General features: G+C 48.6%; 1 protein-coding gene across 1 annotated transcript in view; it reads right to left on the bottom strand.

Moving 5' to 3' along the window:
• Window positions 1–376: 376 nt before the first annotated feature.
• pdhx (pyruvate dehydrogenase complex component X) overlaps window positions 377–20139 on the bottom strand; it is a 266635-nt gene continuing 246872 nt past the window's right edge. Inside the window, exons 10-11 of the mRNA XM_086007530.1 lie at window positions 7446–7510; window positions 377–831 (exon numbers count right to left, since the gene is read on the bottom strand). Of these exons, the coding sequence (XP_085863656.1) occupies window positions 567–831; window positions 7446–7510 (330 nt within the window). The 3' untranslated portion in view covers window positions 377–566. The remainder of the gene's footprint in view (window positions 832–7445; window positions 7511–20139) is intronic.

The raw sequence follows: 20139 nt of genomic DNA, 5'->3' as shown, positions 1-20139 counted from the left end.
CTGCCATTTTTGCAACCATCCCAGTAATTTTACACAGCGGAGCAGCTGATGGAGAGTTCCATTCCATGAGCAGCAAGCATTTCAAATCGACCAAAACATTGACCGTCAGGCCACGAAACAAACCACCTTCAACAAATAAAAAAGTTCTGCCCTTTCAACAGGACATCTTACTCCAGAGAGAGACACATTGCAGGGGGTGCGGGGGAAGTCCAATGCTCTGATCCTCTTCCAGCTGTGCATTCCAGACACTGCTGAACTGGAGGAGTCTGGGGCTCACTGGCCTGCTAGCCTCTCACTTCTTCCCCCAAGCAGAAGGAAGATAAGATGCCTGAAGTCAAGCAGTACTGATAATGAAGAGATGAAGATGGCTACCCAATGAAATAAATAACAAGCAGACGTTTTATTTGGCTTTACATACAGGTAGCGGTCAAGGCAGGGTAGACATTCCCCTGTACCGTCACAGCACCAACAATAAAATAAACTCTCTGTGCATCGCAGGTATATTCTGTGATACCTTCCACGTTTCATCCCAAATCCCTTGTAAAGTGAAGCTCAGATACGGCAGCCTAGAACAAAGCTAATCGTTTTGGGTCCTCCAGGTTGAGCCTGAAGTTCTCCAAAAACTGAGATGCAAGTTCATCGTCCACCACACGGCCATCACTGGACAAAGTGACCATCATCATGTCCTTCTTGCAGAGGCTGGGGTTCCCTCTGTCATCTTCAGAAACAGTCAGATCATGGCGTGACTGCCCGATGGCCAGGATACAAGCCTGAGGGGGGTTAATCACAGCACTGAAACCGCTGATTCCAAACATTCCCAAATTGGAGATACTGAAAAAAAACAGAACACAAAGAAAATTACCATCTTAATTTCTACTGCAGCCTTCAACGCGCAGCCACATGTTGGTCAGTCGTCCCCTCATGTCAGTCGCCAGCTCCCGGCGTCAGTCGCCCATCGTCAGTTACCCGCTCCTATCATCTACAAAATGTTATGTACTTTGGCTTGGAATTTTGTGCTCATCAATGTCAACACAGCCAAGCTAGCTACGAGGCTGCCACTGTTACACCCATTAAATTGTCATACATTTACCCAGTGTCAAAACGAAATAAACTAAATATGAAATGCACAGTGGCCTCTAAAGGCCATTGCTTTTATCTGATTTCTTTTGCCACTTGTCTCACCCCCACTTGTTGTTTTCTTATCCACTCTTGGGCATGAGGGAAAAGGGTACCAGCAGTCTAGGGAAATGGTGTAAACCATTAAATATCAAATCTTGTGATTCCCCCCAGTCGATTTAGCTAACAATTAAACTCTCATTCAGTCGCAATTGTTGGCTTGAGGATAGTGCAATATCACTCAATCTACTGGGCAGATGTTGGGATGTTTTATATCTAGGATGCACTTTGAAGTTCCTAAACCTACCTCACTCATACAGTGCTTCATAATCCTTATTAGAAATTAATTTGGGTTTAATTTTTGCATGTGGGAATTATAGTATTGGGTGGATGAAATTATGTTGAAGATCAGAAGATGGTTTCAGTGAATAAGTCCCGGGCAGCACGGTGGCATAGTGGTTAGCACTGTTGCCTCACAGCGCCAGGGACCCGGGTTCGAATCTGGCATCGGGTGACTGTCTGTGTGGAGTTTGCACATTCTCCCCGTGTTTGCGTGGGTTTTCTCCGGGTGCTCCGGTTTCCTCCCACAGTCCAAAGATGTGCGGGTTAGGTTGATTGGCTATGATAAAAATTGACCCTTAGTGTTAGGGGGATTAAATACGTGGGGTTACGGGGATAGGGTGGGGTATGTGTCGGTGTTGGGGTTACGGGGATCGGGTGGGATATGTGTCGGTGCAGGCTCGATGGGCCGAAATGGCCTCTATCTGCACTGTGGGGTTTCTGTGGTTCTGTGAATACCAGCCATACTGTCTTCCATACAGCATCTAAGTCATTATTATAGATTGTAAATAGCTGAGGCGCCACCACTGATCCTTGCAGCACCCTGTGAGTAACAGCCTGCAAACCTGAAAATGTCCCTCTGAACACCAACATTTAATACTTTCTCGCCACTTAAAAAAATTTCTGTTTTTCTGTTCTTCCTACCAAAGTGAATAACCTCACATTACCCCACATTATACTCCATCCGCCACCGTCTTCCCCACTCACCTGTCTATATCCCAACTACTTTCTGCTCGTGTGTGTCTGTGATTCTCTCTCTGTCCCAGTGTGTGTCTGTGATTCTCTCTCTCTGTCCCAGTGTGTCTGTGATTCTCTCTCTCTGTCCCAGTGTGTGTCTGTGATTCTCTCTCTCTGTCCCAGTGTGTGTCTGTGATTCTCTCTCTGTCCCAGTGTGTGTCTGTGATTCTCTCTCTCTGTCCCAGTGTGTGTCTGTGATTCTCTCTCTCTGTGCCAGTGTGTGTCTGTGATTCTCTCTCTCTGTCCCAGTGTGTGTCTGTGATTCTCTCTCTCTGTCCCAGTGTGTGTCTGTGATTCTCTCTCTGTCCCAGTGTGTGTCTGTGATTCTCTCTCTCTGTCCCAGTGTGTGTCTGTGATTCTCTCTCTCTGTCCCAGTGTGTGTCTGTGATTCTCTCTCTCTGTCCCAGTGTGTGTCTGTGATTCTCTCTCTCTGTCCCAGTGTGTGTCTCTGGTTCTTCCTCTGTCCCTGTGTATCTGTGGTTCTAAGAACTTAAGAACATAAGAAATAGGAGCAGGGGTAGGCCATATCGAGCCTGCTCTGCCAGTCAATAAGATCATGGCTGATCTTCAATCTCAACTCCACTTTCCCGCACTATTCCCATATCCTTGATTCCATTAGAGTCCAAAAATCTATCGATCTCAGCCTAGAATATACACAATCATTGAGCATCCACAGCCCTCTGGGGTGGAGAATTCCAAAGATTCACAACCCTCCGAGTGAAGAAATTTCTCCTCATCTCAATCCTAAATGGCCGACCCCTTTTCCTGAGACTATGCCCCCTAGTTCTAGACTCTTCAGCCAGGGGAAACAGCCTCTCAGCATCTTCCCTGTCAATCCTTCTCAGAATTTTATATGTTTCAATGAGATCACCTCTCATTCTTCTGAACTCCAGAGAGTATCGGCCCATTCTACACAATCTCCCCTCATAGGACAGCCCTCTCATCCCAGGAATCAATCTACTGAACATTCGTTGTACCTCCTCTATATCCTTCCTTAGATAAGGAGACCAAAACTGTGCACAGTACTCCAGGTGTGGTCTCACCAAGGCCCTGTACAATTGTAGCAAGACTCCCTTACTCTTATATTCCAACCCTCTTGCAATAAAGGCCAACATGCCATTTGCTTCCTAATTGCTTGCTGTACCTGCATGTTAACTTTGTGTTTCGTGTACAAGGACACCCAAATCCTTCTGAACACCAACATTTAATACTTTCTCACCATTTAAAAAATATTCTGTTTTTCTATTCTTCCTACCAAAGTGAATAACCCCACATTACTGCACTTTATACCCGCATCTGCCACCATCTTGCCCACTCACTTAACCTGTCTATATCCCTTTGCAGAGTCTTTGTGTCCTCCTCACAGCTTACTTTACCACCTAGCTTTGTATCGTAGGCAAACCTGGATACATTACTCTCGATCCCTTCATCCAAGTCATTAATATAGATTGTAAATAGCTGAGGCCCAAGCACTGATCCTTGCGGCACCTTACGAGTAACAGCCTGCGAACCTGAAAATGTCCCGTTTATTCCTATTCTCGGTTTTCTGTCCTTTAACCAATCCTCTATCCATGCTAATATATTACCCCCAACCCCATGAGCCCTTACCTTGCATAATAACCTTTAGTGTGACACCTTATCGAATGCCTTTTGAAACTCCAAATATACTACATCCACTGGTTCCCTTCAGCTACCCTGCTAGTTACATCCTCAAAAAACTCTAATAGATTTGTCAAACACAATTTCCCTTTCATAAAGCTATGTTGACTCTGCCTAATCATACTGTATTATAATTTTCTAAATGCCCTGTTACCACTTCCTTAATGATGGATTCCAGCATTTTCCCAACAACTGATGTCAGGCTAACTGGCCTGTCGTTCCCCATTTCCTCTCCCTCCTTTCTTGAATAGGGGGGGTTACATTTGCTATCTTCCAATCCGCTGGGACCGTTCTAGAATCTAGGGAATTTTGGAAGATCACATCCAAAGCACCCACTATCTCTGCAGCCACCTCTTTCAGGACCCTAGAATGTAGCCCTCAGGTCCAGGTTTTTTTTCGGCTTTTAGCCCCATTCATTTCTGCAGTCTTTTTCTTTACTAATATTAATTACTTTAAGTTCCTCACTCTCATTAGACCCTTGACTCCACACTATTTCTGGGATATTTTTGTGTCTTCTACTGTGAAGACAGATACAAAATATTCTCTCTGTGTGTCCGAGGTTCGCTCTCTCTGCATCCCCATGTGTGTCTGTGGTTCGCTCTCTCTGCATCCGCGTGTGTGTCTGTGGTTCTCTCTGAGTGTCCGAGTAAGTCTGTGGTTTTCTCTCTCTCTGGTTCTCCCGCTCGCTCCCTGTCCCTGTGGTTCTCCCGCTCGCTCCCTGTCCCTGTGGTTCTCTCGCTCGCTCCCTGTCCCTGTGGTTCTCCCGCTCGCTCCCTGTCCCCCTGGTTCTCTCGCTCGCTCTCTGTCCCCCTGGTTCTCCCGCTCGCTCCCTGTCCCCGTGGTTCTCTCGCTCACTCCCTGTCCTCGTGGTTCTCTCGCTCGCTCCCTGTCCCCGTGGTTCTCCCGCTCGCTCCCTGTCCCCGTGGTTCTCCCGCTCGCTCCCTGTCCCCGTGGTTCTCTCGCTCGCTCTCTGTCCCCGTGGTTCTCCCGCTCGCTCCCTGTCCCCGTGGTTCTCCCGCTCGCTCCCTGTCCCCGTGGTTCTCCCGCTCGCTCCCTGTCCCTCTGGTTCTCCTGCTCGCTCCCTGTCCCTGTGGTTCTCCCGCTCGCTCCCTGTCCCCGTGGTTCTCCCGCTCGCTCCCTGTCCCTCTGGTTCTCCCGCTCGCTCCCTGTCCCTCTGGTTCTCCCGTTCGCTCCCTGTCCCTGTGGTTCTCCCGCTCGCTCCCTGTCCCCGTGGTTCTCCCGCTCGCTCCCTGTCCCCGTGGTTCTCTCGCTCGCTCCCTGTCCCCGTGGTTCTCCCGCTCGCTCCCTGTCCCCGTGGTTCTCCCGCTCGCTCCCTGTCCCCGTGGTTCTCTCGCTCGCTCCCTGTCCCCGTGGTTCTCTCGCTCGCTCCCTGTCCCCGTGGTTCTCTCGCTCGCTCCCTGTTCCCGTGGTTCTCTCGCTCGCTCCCTGTCCCCGTGGTTCTCTCGCTCGCTCTCTGTCCCCGTGGTTCTCCCGCTCGCTCCCTGTCCCCGTGGTTCTCCCGCTCGCTCCCTGTCCCCGTGGTTCTCCCGCTCGCTCCCTGTCCCTCTGGTTCTCCTGCTCGCTCCCTGTCCCTGTGGTTCTATCGCTCGCTCCCTGTCCCTCTGGTTCTCCTGCTCGCTCCCTGTCCCTGTGGTTCTCCCGCTCGCTCCCTGTCCCCGTGGTTCTCCCGCTCGCTCCCTGTCCCTCTGGTTCTCCCGCTCGCTCCCTGTCCCCGTGGTTCTCTCGCTCGCTCCCTGTCCCCGTGGTTCTCTCGCTCGCTCCCTGTCCCCGTGGTTCTCTCGCTCGCTCCCTGTCCCCGTGGTTCTCTCGCTCGCTCCCTGTCCCCGTGGTTCTCTCGCTCGCTCCCTGTCCCCGTGGTTCTCTCGCTCGCTCCCTGTCCCCGTGGTTCTCTCGCTCGCTCCCTGTCCCTGTGGTTCTCCCGCTCGCTCCCTGTCCCTGTGGTTCTCCCACTCGCTCCCTGTCCCCGTGGTTCTCCCGCTCGCTCCCTGTCCCTCTGGTTCTCCTGCTCGCTCCCTGTCCCTGTGGTTCTATCGCTCGCTCCCTGTCCCTCTGGTTCTCCTGCTCGCTCCCTGTCCCTGTGGTTCTATCGCTCGCTGTCTGTGGTTCGCTCGCTCGCTGTCCCTGGTTCGCTCGCTCGCTGTCCCTGTGTGTATCTCTGGTTATCTCTCTGTCCCTGTATGTGTCTCTTCGTATTTCACTTTAAAAGACAAATTCAACTCTTGATGCTAAGCTGACAGTTTAACATGAAGGAGTTATCCAGAAACAGTTTCTCTGAGCGCAGCACTTGAATTCAAACAGGTAAAATCAGCAGAGGAAGAGGAGACATTTCACAAAAATATGAACCTGTGACAGGATACGCTCTCTGGTAACAAGTCGCCCCACTGATTGTAAAGGAACACTTTCTGAAATCTGCCCTCACCATGCTGAACCTGTGTTCAATTCCCCTGCCGCCCGGACATATCTGAAAACTCTTTCAGATTTACTTTCTCTATCCTATTAAGTATCTTGTATACCTCTATAAAGGTTCCCACTGATATATCTCTTTTGAAGGCTAGTTTATCAGGATCCCCCTCATAGCTCTTCCCTCGGAGCCCAGGGAGCAGACTCATTGTTCTCTGCACTGTCTCCATGGCCCAGAGGCTCCCTTAGGCCCATGTGAACCATTCTGAATTTGGCCAGTCAGCTCAAAAGCTCAGTTTCAACCCAAGTGGTAGTTGGACAAAGGCAACTGATGGCGAGGTGCCTCCTGTATATCATTCAGAAATGGGGTGCAGCAGTGGAAGTTCCAGTGTGACAATGCTGTGGATGATGTCACTTCCCTTCCTATCGGTATTTGTACTCCGATTTGGGTCTGTTTATTTTGTGTAGGTGTTACATAGTTCTGACCATTGGGATGTCCCTCCTGTGTAATGTGCAATGACTGTGCACAGAAGCTTTATGTGAACTCCGCAAATAGGTCGAGATATAATTCACAGTTGATACTGTAGACAATCTGTGTCCAGAATATATTACATGCATCGGTACTGCTGCAGCTGCTAGGGAGAGGAGTCAATGCAGTTAGGCACCCTACCGAAAGACCCTGTTGCCTGGGTTTAAGGGGGTTATAGCTGAGTGTCTGCTTCATTCGAAAATCATCACAGGGTAAAACACGGTGCATATTTTACATTGTTTGTGCACCTTACACTTTCTTTGATTTGGATGCCCATGTTATTTTCAAGGAGCAGTGCCTGTTTTATTTCTGTAACAGCACAAGAGCAGCTGGTTCAGGCCTGCGCAGAACACCTTTACTGTGGGGTTACCAAGCACAAATCACCCAAACAACTCGCAGTGTGTGCAAAGTATGCTGGACGGGGTGCCTCATTTTGTTAAAACTTTATACAGGCCATAGAATCGCTTACCGCTTACAGTGTGGCCACAGTCAATAAAGGACGGAGAACAAAAGTGTAAGAGGAGGATCCAGGAAAAAACAAACATGTCCTAACTCCACAAAACTGCAGGCTCCCACTGTTCCAAAACCCTGCAACTAAAGGTAGAACGAGAGAGATAAAACTGTAGAGTCGCCGGTGTTTTACCTGAAGGATCCCCCCTGATATTCCTCGGGTAGCAGCTTTCCTGCTTTTGCTTTCTTTGCAAGTGCCTGGAATGGAATTATAAACACAGCTGTTAGTTCAGTTCACAGTACTTCGGAAGTACAGTGTGTGCTGGAGAGAGAATTCCCCAGCAACCAAAGAGCAAACTGTTTCTCTCTGTACTCTCAGTCAGATCACAAACTTCTTGTGAACACCATTTGCCCAGAGAACTAACATAGCGACCTAAACTGAAATCAGTCAGATAGCAAGTAGCAAAGGGACAAATTGGAGGATGCCATTTGATCTCTAGGTTAGCATACTGTTCAGAAACTAAATGGAAAATAACAGACAGCTTGAGAGATCCTGGCGAGAAACTTGCCCTTTGGTTTGTTTATGGCTATTCAAGATCCAGATCACACCAGTGCCATCTTATACTTCAACAAAAAGAACCTTAGTGAAATACCTGTGAAATGGCCTCACAGACCTTGACGACTGTAATAACGGCCACCCGAGTTTGACTCACCCTGAGCGATAGCCCGCTCAACTTGCAGCTTTCCATCCTTTAAGTTCCAACTCCATCATCAACAAACCTGCCAACAAAGCTGTGTGTAGAAGCACCTATACTTGGGTGAAGCCAAATAGTAACTACAAAACTCCCCTTCCAATCTCCCTTTGAACTATGACTCTACATCATTTCCCAGACAATGACTAATTTCATCTCTTATCATCTCCCCCCACTTGCCACCAAATCCAATCCCATTGGTCTCTACACCTGGCACAGCTCGTTTCCATCTCCTCTCCTAGATTTACAAACAGGAATGCCCCGCATAACCAGTGATTCAGTTTCCTCCTGTCCCACTGAAGTAGTCTCCTCTCACCTCGACACTATTCTTTCCCCCTAGTCCAGTCTCTGCACACCTACACCTGTGATGCTTCAGATGCTCTGTGCTGTTTTGACCGTTTCATATTCTGTGTCCTATTTTTCCCCTAGTCACTATGCATGTACTGGATCTCTGTACTGCACCAGGATGATCTCGGAGTTCACCGCTGCTTGATGAACCGTGCCTAATCTCGCCTCTGCTTGGCTGAGCTTGTTCTCACCCTGACTGCTTCTCTTTCAACTCCACTCACTTCCTTCAGATAAAGTGTGTTGCTATGGAAATCTGTATAAGCTCCAGTTATGCCTGTCCTTTGGTAGGATATATGGAGCTCTCTTTGCTTCAATCCCACTCAGGCTCTCACCAGGACCTCTTCTTCATTATACTGATGATGATTGTGTTGATGCTACATCCTGCTTGCTTCAACCTGGAGAATTTCATTGACTATGTTTCCAATTCCCACCCATCATTTTTTGCGGTCCACCTCTCTCCCCTTCATGGACTCACTCATTATTTCTCTGCCAATGAGCTTTCCCTGAGACATCTATACAAGTCCACTGACTCCCACAGCTACTTGGATTCTGTTCCTTCCTATCCTGCTTCCTGTAAAGTCCCCATTACTTCATCCCAGTCTCTCCACCAGAGCTTCTGAAATGTCCTCCCCTTTTCCTAAGCTGAGGTATTCCTTCAGCTGTAGTTGACAGGGCCCTTGATCATGTCTACCCCATTTGCGGGCTCTCCACTCATGTAGGTAGGGTGACCCTGTCCTCAGCTTCCACCCCACTACCCTCCACATCACCTACAGCCATTTCAGCCACTTAAAACATGATCTCACCACCAAGCACATCTTTCACCTTCCCCTTTGCTTTTCGGGGAATCGGTTCCTCTGGGATACCTTTGTTCACTGTTCCATCACCCCGTCTTCTGGCTGCCCTTCCTCTGACACTCTCCCAGCTGTGACATGTACTTACTCATCTTTTCCCACTTCATTATGAGACAACAGGCTACGCATACTGTATTTTCTTTTCTCAGAGCAGTCCCCAGTACAAAGAGGAGTCCAATGGTAAACTGAACCATTGTGCTAAGTATCTCCTTTTTGTCCGTAAGTGTGATGCCGAGCTCACTGTGGCCACCCTTTGGTCTGAATGGTGACTTTAGTGACATAAGACCTTAGCTAGAGCCCCCTTTACTTGCCCGTTTTTCCCATCCACCTGCCATTTCGTCCACTCCATTTTGGAGCTTTCTCTGGACCACGTATCTTTCCTGCACCTTTTCACTGTCGTACTTAGCTATTTTGTTCTTTCAATGCTTTTTCACTGCCTCATGGAGGTGGCGGTTGTTTATCATTCACCAATTTTCACCTTGATCTCGCCCTTCAAAAAACCTGTTGCTGGGCATCCACCAGTTTTACTTTTACCTGCGGTTCTGCCCCCTAACCTTCCCTGTGTCGAAGAAGCTCTGGAGGCTCATGTAGTAGGTGAAGAACCTTCCTAAAGACAGTGTTGCGTGTTTAGATGGGCCCTGGATAATTGCCAGCCCATGATACACTGTAACCACACATACTTTAAATAGTTGGTACACCTCAAGTGTTCTTTTATCATGCCGCCAGTATAACCTTTAAAGAGTAGGGCCTTTTTTATTCCTTGACAGAAGGAAGGTGCTTTCATATCTCTCAAATGTTGCCTGGGAATTGTGTTCCCTCTTCTGCTACCCATTGCCACTGAATACTGCACACTATCTCCAGCAGGCATTTTCTTCTTGAATGGTATTTCCTACTGAGCAATCGCAACAATGTGCCTGCCAGTGTCTGCCACTGAAATGATTCACACACTGGGCTTAGAGCAACTAGATCATTCACTAACACAATAAATCCTCAGTCAGTCTTCCCATGGCTGACAGAGGTAAATATTCACTTGTTCAGCATGACTAGTCATGGCACAGTGCAACCTAATTACAGTGAACTCAGATATCATTTATAGTTAGGGGGAAGATTTATTAAGCCCCATCCACTTAATGTGTCACTGGATGAACTAACACTGCTACAATGAACTGAAACCCCTCTTAGGTATAGGATTTGAGTGCTAATCCTTTGTATGACAGATTAGCAGTACTATTGAGCATGTTACTGGCCAGCAGAAACCAATGACTATCAGCAGCAATTCACCTGGGTTTGCACACAGACAGATTTCCTTAATGATATATTCAAGTGCGGGTTGTATTTTGGAAGGCACTTTATGATTCAATAAAAATACTGCTGGCTGCTGTGGTTCTACGATGCCTCAACTTGTCTTTTGACTTCTAAGTATTGATCCAGATCTGCTTTCTGGGTTTGCCAGCCTCTGTCTTGGCATGCCTCTCGGTCATTCAGCTCTGAAACAGTGCACCCAGCTCCTGAAAGTGAAAACTTATTCCAGTGTATGCCTTTCACAGCCAGACAGACCCCGATAGTGAAACTCCTGCTCCAGTGTATCTCACAATGCTCAGTCAGTCAGACCCCGATACAGTGAAACTCCTGCTCCAGTGTATCTCACAATGCTCAGTCAGCCCCCGATACAGTGAAACTCCTGCTCCAGTGTATCTCACAATGCTCAGTCAGACCCCGATACAGTGAAACTCCTGCCCCAGTGTATCTCACAATGCTCAGTCAGTCAGCCCCCGATACAGTGAAACTCCTGCTCCAGTGTATCTCACAATGCTGTCAGTCAGACCCCGATAGTGAAACTCCTGCCCCAGTGTATCTCACAATGCTCAGTCAGTCAGCCCCCGATACAGTGAAACTCCTGCTCCAGTGTATCTCACAATGCTGTCAGTCAGACCCCGATAGTGAAACTCCTGCTCCAGTGTATCTCACAATGCTCAGTCAGCCCCCGATACAGTGAAACTCCTGCCCCAGTGTATCTCACAATGCTCAGTCAGCCCCCGATACAGTGAAACTCCTGCCCCAGTGTATCTCACAATGCTCAGTCAGACCCCGATAGTGAAACTCCTGCTCCAGTGTATCTCACAATGCTCAGTCAGTCAGACCCCGATAGTGAAACTCCTGCTCCAGTGTATCTCACAATGCTCAGTCAGACCCCGATACAGTGAAACTCCTGCTCCAGTGTATCTCACAATGCTCAGTCAGTCAGCCCCCGATAGTGAAACTCCTGCTCCAGTGTATCTCACAATGCTCAGTCAGTCAGCCCCCGATACAGTGAAACTCCTGCTCCAGTGTATCTCACAATGCTCAGTCAGACCCCGATACAGTGAAACTCCTGCTCCAGTGTATCTCACAATGCTCAGTCAGACCCCGATAGTGAAACTCCTGCTCCAGTGTATCTCACAATGCTCAGTCAGTCAGCCCCCGATAGTGAAACTCCTGCTCCAGTGTATCGCACAATGCTCAGTCAGCCCCCGATACAGTGAAACTCCTGCTCCAGTGTATCTCACAATGCTCAGTCAGACCCCGATACAGTGAAACTCCTGCTCCAGTGTATCTCACAATGCTCAGTCAGTCAGACCCCGATACAGTGAAACTCCTGCTCCAGTGTATCTCACAATGCTCAGTCAGACCCCGATACAGTGAAACTCCTGCTCCAGTGTATCTCACAATGCTCAGTCAGACCCCGATAGTGAAACTCCTGCTCCAGTGTATCTCACAATGCTCAGTCAGTCAGCCCCCGATAGTGAAACTCCTGCTCCAGTGTATCTCACAATGCTCAGTCAGACCCCGATACAGTGAAACTCCTGCTCCAGTGTATCTCACAATGCTCAGTCAGTCAGACCCCGATACAGTGAAACTCCTGCTCCAGTGTATCTCACAATGCTCAGTCAGACCCCGATACAGTGAAACTCCTGCCCCAGTGTATCTCACAATGCTCAGTCAGACCCCGATACAGTGAAACTCCTGCTCCAGTGTATCTCACAATGCTCAGTCAGTCAGACCCCGATACAGTGAAACTCCTGCTCCAGTGTATCTCACAATGCTCAGTCAGACCCCGATACAGTGAAACTCCTGCTCCAGTGTATCTCACAATGCTCAGTCAGACCCCGATACAGTGAAACTCCTGCTCCAGTGTATCTCACAATGCTCAGTCAGCCCCCGATACAGTGAAACTCCTGCTCCAGTGTATCTCACAATGCTCAGTCAGTCAGACCCCGATAGTGAAACTCCTGCCCCAGTGTATCTCACAATGCTCAGTCAGTCAGACCCCGATACAGTGAAACTCCTGCCCCAGTGTATCGCACAATGCTCAGTCAGACCCCGATACAGTGAAACTCCTGCCCCAGTGTATCTCACAATGCTCAGTCAGACCCCGATAGTGAAACTCCTGCTCCAGTGTATCTCACAATGCTCAGTCAGTCAGACCCCGATACAGTGAAACTCCTGCTCCAGTGTATCGCACAATGCTCAGTCAGTCAGACCCCGATACAGTGAAACTCCTGCTCCAGTGTATCTCACAATGCTCAGTCAGCCCCCGATACAGTGAAACTCCTGCTCCAGTGTATCTCACAATGCTCAGTCAGTCAGACCCCGATACAGTGAAACTCCTACCCCAGTGTATCTCACAATGCTCAGTCAGACCCCGATACAGTGAAACTCCTGCTCCAGTGTATCTCACAATGCTCAGTCAGTCAGACCCCGATACAGTGAAACTCCTGCCCCAGTGTATCGCACAATGCTCAGTCAGACCCCGATAGTGAAACTCCTGCTCCAGTGTATCGCACAATGCTCAGTCAGTCAGCCCCCGATACAGTGAAACTCCTGCTCCAGTGTATCGCACAATGCTCAGTCAGTCAGACCCCGATACAGTGAAACTCCTGCTCCAGTGTATCGCACAATGCTCAGTCAGTCAGACCCCGATACAGTGAAACTCCTGCTCCAGTGTATCGCACAATGCTCAGTCAGTCAGACCCCGATACAGTGAAACTCCTACCCCAGTGTATCTCACAATGCTCAGTCAGACCCCGATACAGTGAAACTCCTGCTCCAGTGTATCTCACAATGCTCAGTCAGTCAGACCCCGATACAGTGAAACTCCTGCCCCAGTGTATCTCACAATGCTCAGTCAGCCCCTGATACAGTGAAACTCCTGCCCCAGTGTATCTCACAATGCTCAGTCAGCCCCCGATACAGTGAAACTCCTGCCCCAGTGTATCTCACAATGCTCAGTCAGTCAGACCCCGATACAGTGAAACTCCTGCTCCAGTGTATCTCACAATGCTCAGTCAGACCCCGATACAGTGAAACTCCTGCCCCAGTGTATCTCACAATGCTCAGTCAGTCAGACCCCGATACAGTGAAACTCCTGCTCCAGTGTATCGCACAATGCTCAGTCAGTCCCCGATAGTGAAACTCCTGCTCCAGTGTATCGCACAATGCTCAGTCAGCCCCCGATACAGTGAAACTCCTGCTCCAGTGTATCGCACAATGCTCAGTCAGTCAGACCCCGATACAGTGAAACTCCTGCTCCAGTGTATCGCACAATGCTCAGTCAGTCAGCCCCCGATACAGTGAAACTCCTGCTCCAGTGTATCGCACAATGCTCAGTCAGCCCCCGATACAGTGAAACTCCTGCTCCAGTGTATCTCACAATGCTCAGTCAGTCAGACCCCGATACAGTGAAACTCCTACCCCAGTGTATCTCACAATGCTCAGTCAGCCCCCGATAGTGAAACTCCTGCTCCAGTGTATCGCACAATGCTCAGTCAGACCCCGATACAGTGAAACTCCTGCTCCAGTGTATCTCACAATGCTCAGTCAGTCAGCCCCCGATACAGTGAAACTCCTGCTCCAGTGTATCGCACAATGCTCAGTCAGTCAGCCCCCGATAGTGAAACTCCTGCCCCAGTGTATCTCACAATGCTCAGTCAGTCAGACCCCGATACAGTGAAACTCCTGCTCCAGTGTATCGCACAATGCTCAGTCAGTCAGACCCCGATACAGTGAAACTCCTGCTCCAGTGTATCGCACAATGCTCAGTCAGTCAGACCCCGATACAGTGAAACTCCTGCTCCAGTGTATCGCACAATGCTCAGTCAGTCAGACCCCGATACAGTGAAACTCCTGCTCCAGTGTATCTCACAATGCTCAGTCAGTCAGACCCCGATACAGTGAAACTCCTACCCCAGTGTATCTCACAATGCTCAGTCAGCCCCCGATAGTGAAACTCCTGCTCCAGTGTATCGCACAATGCTCAGTCAGTCAGACCCCGATACAGTGAAACTCCTGCTCCAGTGTATCTCACAATGCTCAGTCAGCCCCCGATACAGTGAAACTCCTACCCCAGTGTATCTCACAATGCTCAGTCAGACCCCGATACAGTGAAACTCCCGCCCCAGTGTATCTCACAATGCTCAGTCAGACCCCGATACAGTGAAACTCCTGCTCCAGTGTATCTCACAATGCTCAGTCAGACCCCGATACAGTGAAACTCCTACCCCAGTGTATCTCACAATGCTCAGTCAGCCCCCGATACAGTGAAACTCCTGCCCCAGTGTATCTCACAATGCTCAGTCAGCCCCCGATACAGTGAAACTCCTGCTCCAGTGTATCTCACAATGCTCAGTCAGTCAGACCCCGATACAGTGAAACTCCTACCCCAGTGTATCTCACAATGCTCAGTCAGCCCCCGATACAGTGAAACTCCTGCTCCAGTGTATCTCACAATGCTCAGTCAGCCCCCGATACAGTGAAACTCCTACCCCAGTGTATCTCACAATGCTCAGTCAGACCCCGATACAGTGAAACTCCTGCTCCAGTGTATCTCACAATGCTCAGTCAGCCCCCGATACAGTGAAACTCCTACCCCAGTGTATCTCACAATGCTCAGTCAGCCCCCGATACAGTGAAACTCCTGCTCCAGTGTATCTCACAATGCTCAGTCAGCCCCCGATACAGTGAAACTCCTACCCCAGTGTATCTCACAATGCTCAGTCAGCCCCCGATACAGTGAAACTCCTACCCCAGTGTATCTCACAATGCTCAGTCAGACCCCGATACAGTGAAACTCCTACCCCAGTGTATCTCACAATGCTCAGTCAGACCCCGATACAGTGAAACTCCTACTCCAGTGTATCTCACAATGCTCAGTCAGACCCCGATACAGTGAAACTCCTACCCCAGTGTATCGCACAATGCTCAGTCAGTCAGACCCCGATACAGTGAAACTCCTGCTCCAGTGTATCTCACAATGCTCAGTCAGACCCCGATACAGTGAAACTCCTGCTCCAGTGTATCTCACAATGCTCACTCAGTCAGACCCCGATACAGTGAAACTCCTGCTCCAGTGTATCTCACAATGCTCAGTCAGTCAGACCCCGATACAGTGAAACTCCTGCCCCAGTGTATCTCACAATGCTCAGTCAGTCAGACCCCGATACAGTGAAACTCCTGCCCCAGTGTATCGCACAATGCTCAGTCAGACCCCGATACAGTGAAACTCCTGCTCCAGTGTATCTCACAATGCTCAGTCAGCCCCCGATACAGTGAAACTCCTGCTCCAGTGTATCTCACAATGCTCAGTCAGTCAGCCCCCGATACAGTGAAACTCCTGCTCCAGTGTATCTCACAATGCTGTCAGTCAGACCCCGATACAGTGAAACTCGTGCCCCAGTGTATCTCACAATGCTCAGTCAGACCCCGATACAGTGAAACTCCTGCTCCAGTGTATCTCACAATGCTCAGTCAGTCAGACCCTGATACAGTGAAACTCCTGCTCCAGTGTATCTCACAATGCTCAGTCAGACCCCGATACAGTGAAACTCCTGCTCCAATGTATCTCACAATGCTCAGTCAGTCAGGCCCCGATACAGTGAAACTCGTGCCCCAGTGTATCTCACAATGCTCAGTCAGTCAGACCCCGATACAGTGAAACTCCTGCTCATCTCACAATGCTCAGTCAGTCAGACCCCGATATAGTGAAACTCCTGCTCCAATGTACATCTTTATTAGTTCCCTTCCCTTTGAATATACATTGTGACTGGATGGCGGCCTAGGGTCAGGGCAGCAGCCTTCAGTCCCCACCAATCCTTTCTGACACTGGCACTGTGCCTGCGTTTCAGCTGACTATCAGGATTTTAAAATCTAAGAAAAATAATTTGAACTACATGATTGCTTATGAAGCTTTGTGTGAAATGTTTCACATGCTAATGGAAGTTTAAAATAAGATCAACGTTTAAGATATTTTTCTGAAAGCCTACACTTCTCATTATCCGAGTGGCTTCAACAGTGACCAGAGCTTAGCCTCAGAGGCCTCACTTCATACCTTACTGCAAACCCAGTTTCTGGAAAACACTTCAATTATCATAAAGCAGTTTATAAAAGAGAAGTCAACAGCTCTGAAATGCCATCCAGCAATACACAAAGCTCCTAAATTAATCCGCCAAGAGATAATCTACATAAGAATGTTGTATCCATGGTAACGGCAATTAGTTTGGATACAAGAACAGGGGACTGGCAGAGGGACTCGGATAAGATGTCTGAAGAGATTGATACTGGCTATTCTACTGGTTTATGTTGGCTAACCTAACCCCGCCACCAATACTGTAAGAACCTTAGTCGAGTTAGAGAAATTGCTGCAGCGTTAAAACAAGGGAGGTGGCAATGGGAGCAAAATCCTCAATCTAGAACATTCTGAAAAACTGGATCGTAATTTTGTTAAGTTGAGAATGCACCATATGTGTCTTGTTTTGCACACTTTGTACAAAACTAATAAATTGCAGGACAACAGAGTATTACAGTTGAAACTCTTTTAATGAAGCATCAGGTCTGTAAGCTTTCTCAATCAATACAGCACCGTGTGGACAAGATGGAGTCAGGACCCCTGGGTCTTCTAAACAATAGCAGTCCTTACAGATGCCTGCAGGCCAATGACAACTCAGCATGTGATCACGTGAATAATAGGTATTCCTTATAGATGCCTGCGGGCCAATGATAAATCAATATGCAAATGTTACATCCCCTTTCTTTTAAAAGAAAAATGTTATGCATTACTTTTAAACCTTTCTTCTACCTAATGTTCTTGGTAGCATAAACATATAAGTAAACTCAGCATTTAACTAGCGCTGAAAACATCTCAATGTTCCAATAACGACGTATAGTTTTTTTTTAGGGCAGCGATCCGCCTACACCCTTTGACAGTTCACAAGTCAAGGATAACTCTAGGCCTGACCTCTCGTCCCGACCTTGTGTGGTATGGAACTGAGCATGCTCCTGAATCGGTCAACAAATCAGGTTCAGGTTTAGGTTCAGGTAAGTATGATGTGTTTTGTGTATTGCTCTGTTTATCACACTCTGTTGAACTGATCCTCTCGCCGGAATGACGGTGTTGTTCCTTGGTGTTCAGGAGGTGCCTGCGATTGCGGCGGTACTCCTGTCCTTCTGGGGTGCGGACGTGATACGATCGCTCAGTGTCAGCTGGCTGGATGACGACTGTTGGCTTCCAGTAGTCATGCTCCTGGATTCTGACGGATTCTCCATTGTGCAGCGGTGGCAGTAGTCTAGCTGACCTGTCATAGTATCTCTTTTGGTGTTGCTGTCTCTGTAAACGTTTTGCATGCACTTGCTTGCAGCTGACGACCTGCCAGGGCCTGTCTGGGATACGGTGAGGTATCATGGGCTCTTTGACATTTGATGGGCGGCGTTCTAGACAAATGGAACATTTTCCGACAATGTCCTCAATGTGTTTGCACATTCCGGGCCAAAACATAATGTCACGTGCTCTTTGTTTGCATTTTTCCATGCCCATATGTCCAGCATGAATTTTTGTCAACATCTCTTCTCTGAGACTGGTAGGAATGATGATTTTCTCCCCTTTGAAGACGATTCCGTAGATTTGTGACATTTCATCTCTGTTGTTCCAGAATTCAGATATGCTCTGAGGGCATTTCCTCCTTTCCTCAGGCCATCCTTCGTGTATGACTTTGCTCAGCAGTGTGAGTTGTGCATCTTTCTCTGTTTCTGCTCGGATCTCCTTCAGTTTTGAGTCACTCACAGGTAAGCTGTTGTACACCATGTGCACCTGCACATCCATGCCTTCACTGAGGCTGCTGTCCTGGTAGCTAAGAGACTTTCTGGAGAGCGTGTCTGCGACAGGAATGTCTTTGCCTGGACGGTGAATGATTGTGAAGTCATACTTTTGTAGCTGAAGGATCATTCTCTGTAGCCTTGGTGGGGCTGCGGCTAGTGGTTTCCTCATGATTGACTCAAGGGGCTTGTGGTCGGATTCCACAATGACTTGTCGGCCATAAACGTACTGGTGGAAACGCTTACATCCAAACAGGGTTGCATATAGCTCTTTCTCGATTTGAGCATAGTTGATTTCACTGTCCGAGAGAGATCTGGAAGCGTAGCCGATGGGCTTTCCTTCTTGCAGTAATACTGCGCCTAGTCCGTACTTTGACGCGTCCACTTGTAGTCTGAGCTCTTTGTTGGGGTCGAAGTAGGCAAGAACTTGTCCTGGTTCTCTGGTGATTAGGTCTTTCATTTTCTGAAATGCTGTGTCATGTTGTTTGTCCCACAGGAACTCATTGGATTGTTTGAGCAACTGACGCATGGGTGCATTGATTTCAGAGGGGCTCGGGGCAAACTTGGCTAAGTAGTTAACCGTGCCTAGTACTGTCTCTAGCTCTGCGCGGTTCTTCGGCGGCTCCATCTTTTTGATGGCGGAGATTTTCTCTGGATCTGGCTTAATGCCATCAGTTGAGAGGCGATTCCCGAAATAACTGATCTCGGTGGATCCGATTATGCTTTTCTCAGGGTTGAGCCGGATACCTTTCTCCCGTGATCTTTGTAGCATCACACGGAGGTTCCTGTCATGTTCCTCTCTATTCCTGCCATAGATGAGGATGTCGTTTACGATTGAGACTACTCCTTTGAGGCCTTCATAGGTTTCGTCGATCTTCCGCTGGAATTCATCCTGAGCTGAGATAAGACCAAATGGTAAATGCAGAAATCGGTAGCGTCCAAATGGTGTGTTGAATGTTGTTAGCTTAGATGACTCTTCCGTGAGCTTGATAGTCCAGTATCCTGATCGTGCGTCCATTACGCTGAAGTAACGTGCTCCCACTAGCTTGGGTGTGATGTCATCTAGCGTTGGTAGAGGGTAGTGAGGGCATTTGATAGCCTTGTTCAAATCTCTGGGGTCGAGACAGACTCTGAGCTTGCCTGTATGTGGTTTCTCAACCACTACTAACGCGTTGGCCCACTCTGTCGGTTCTGTTTCCCGGACGATGATTTCTGTATTCTCCATGCTCTGCAGCTCCTCCTTCAGGCGACTACGTAGAGCAAGGGGTATCCTTCTCGGTGGGCAAACCACAGGGGTTGCTGCTGGGTCAAGGTGAATAGTGCATTCACCTGGGAATAGTCCGATTCCTTTGAAAACGTCAGCAAACTCCTCCATGACTGTCTGCTTCTCAACTGGTGCTGTCAATGATAGCACTAGCTTGACGAGGTCCATGTCTAAACATGCCTTTAGACCTAGCACTGGTGGTGCTCAAGTGTCAAAAATGTAAAAGTCCAGCATCATGTCGCTTTCTTTGTACTTGCATTTCATCACGCATGTGCCTTTTACATTGAGCTGTTCACCCCCATAGCTGGTCAGTCTGCGTGAGGTGGGCTGTAGCTCACACTCATCCTTCAAGCTGTGATACAGTGTCTAGTTTAAACTTAAGCTCTTTGCCCTGTTTTCCTATCTCAATATTGGCAAAGGCTTGCTCAGTCTCTGAAATCTGTTTTTTCTGTGACACAGAATCAATGAACAGTTCCTCTGCATTTGGCTCTCTATCTGGCATTTGGCTGTCACTCACTGTGTGTACTGTTTTTCCGAAAACAGTCCTGC

Source organism: Somniosus microcephalus, chromosome 15 (genome assembly GCF_052327205.1).
Source record: "Somniosus microcephalus isolate GS21.2 chromosome 15, FLI_Smic_1.0, whole genome shotgun sequence".
Taxonomy (NCBI): Eukaryota; Metazoa; Chordata; class Chondrichthyes; order Squaliformes; family Somniosidae; genus Somniosus; species Somniosus microcephalus.
Note: the sequence above shows the minus strand (reverse complement) of the source record. Positions and strands in the feature narration are given on the sequence as shown.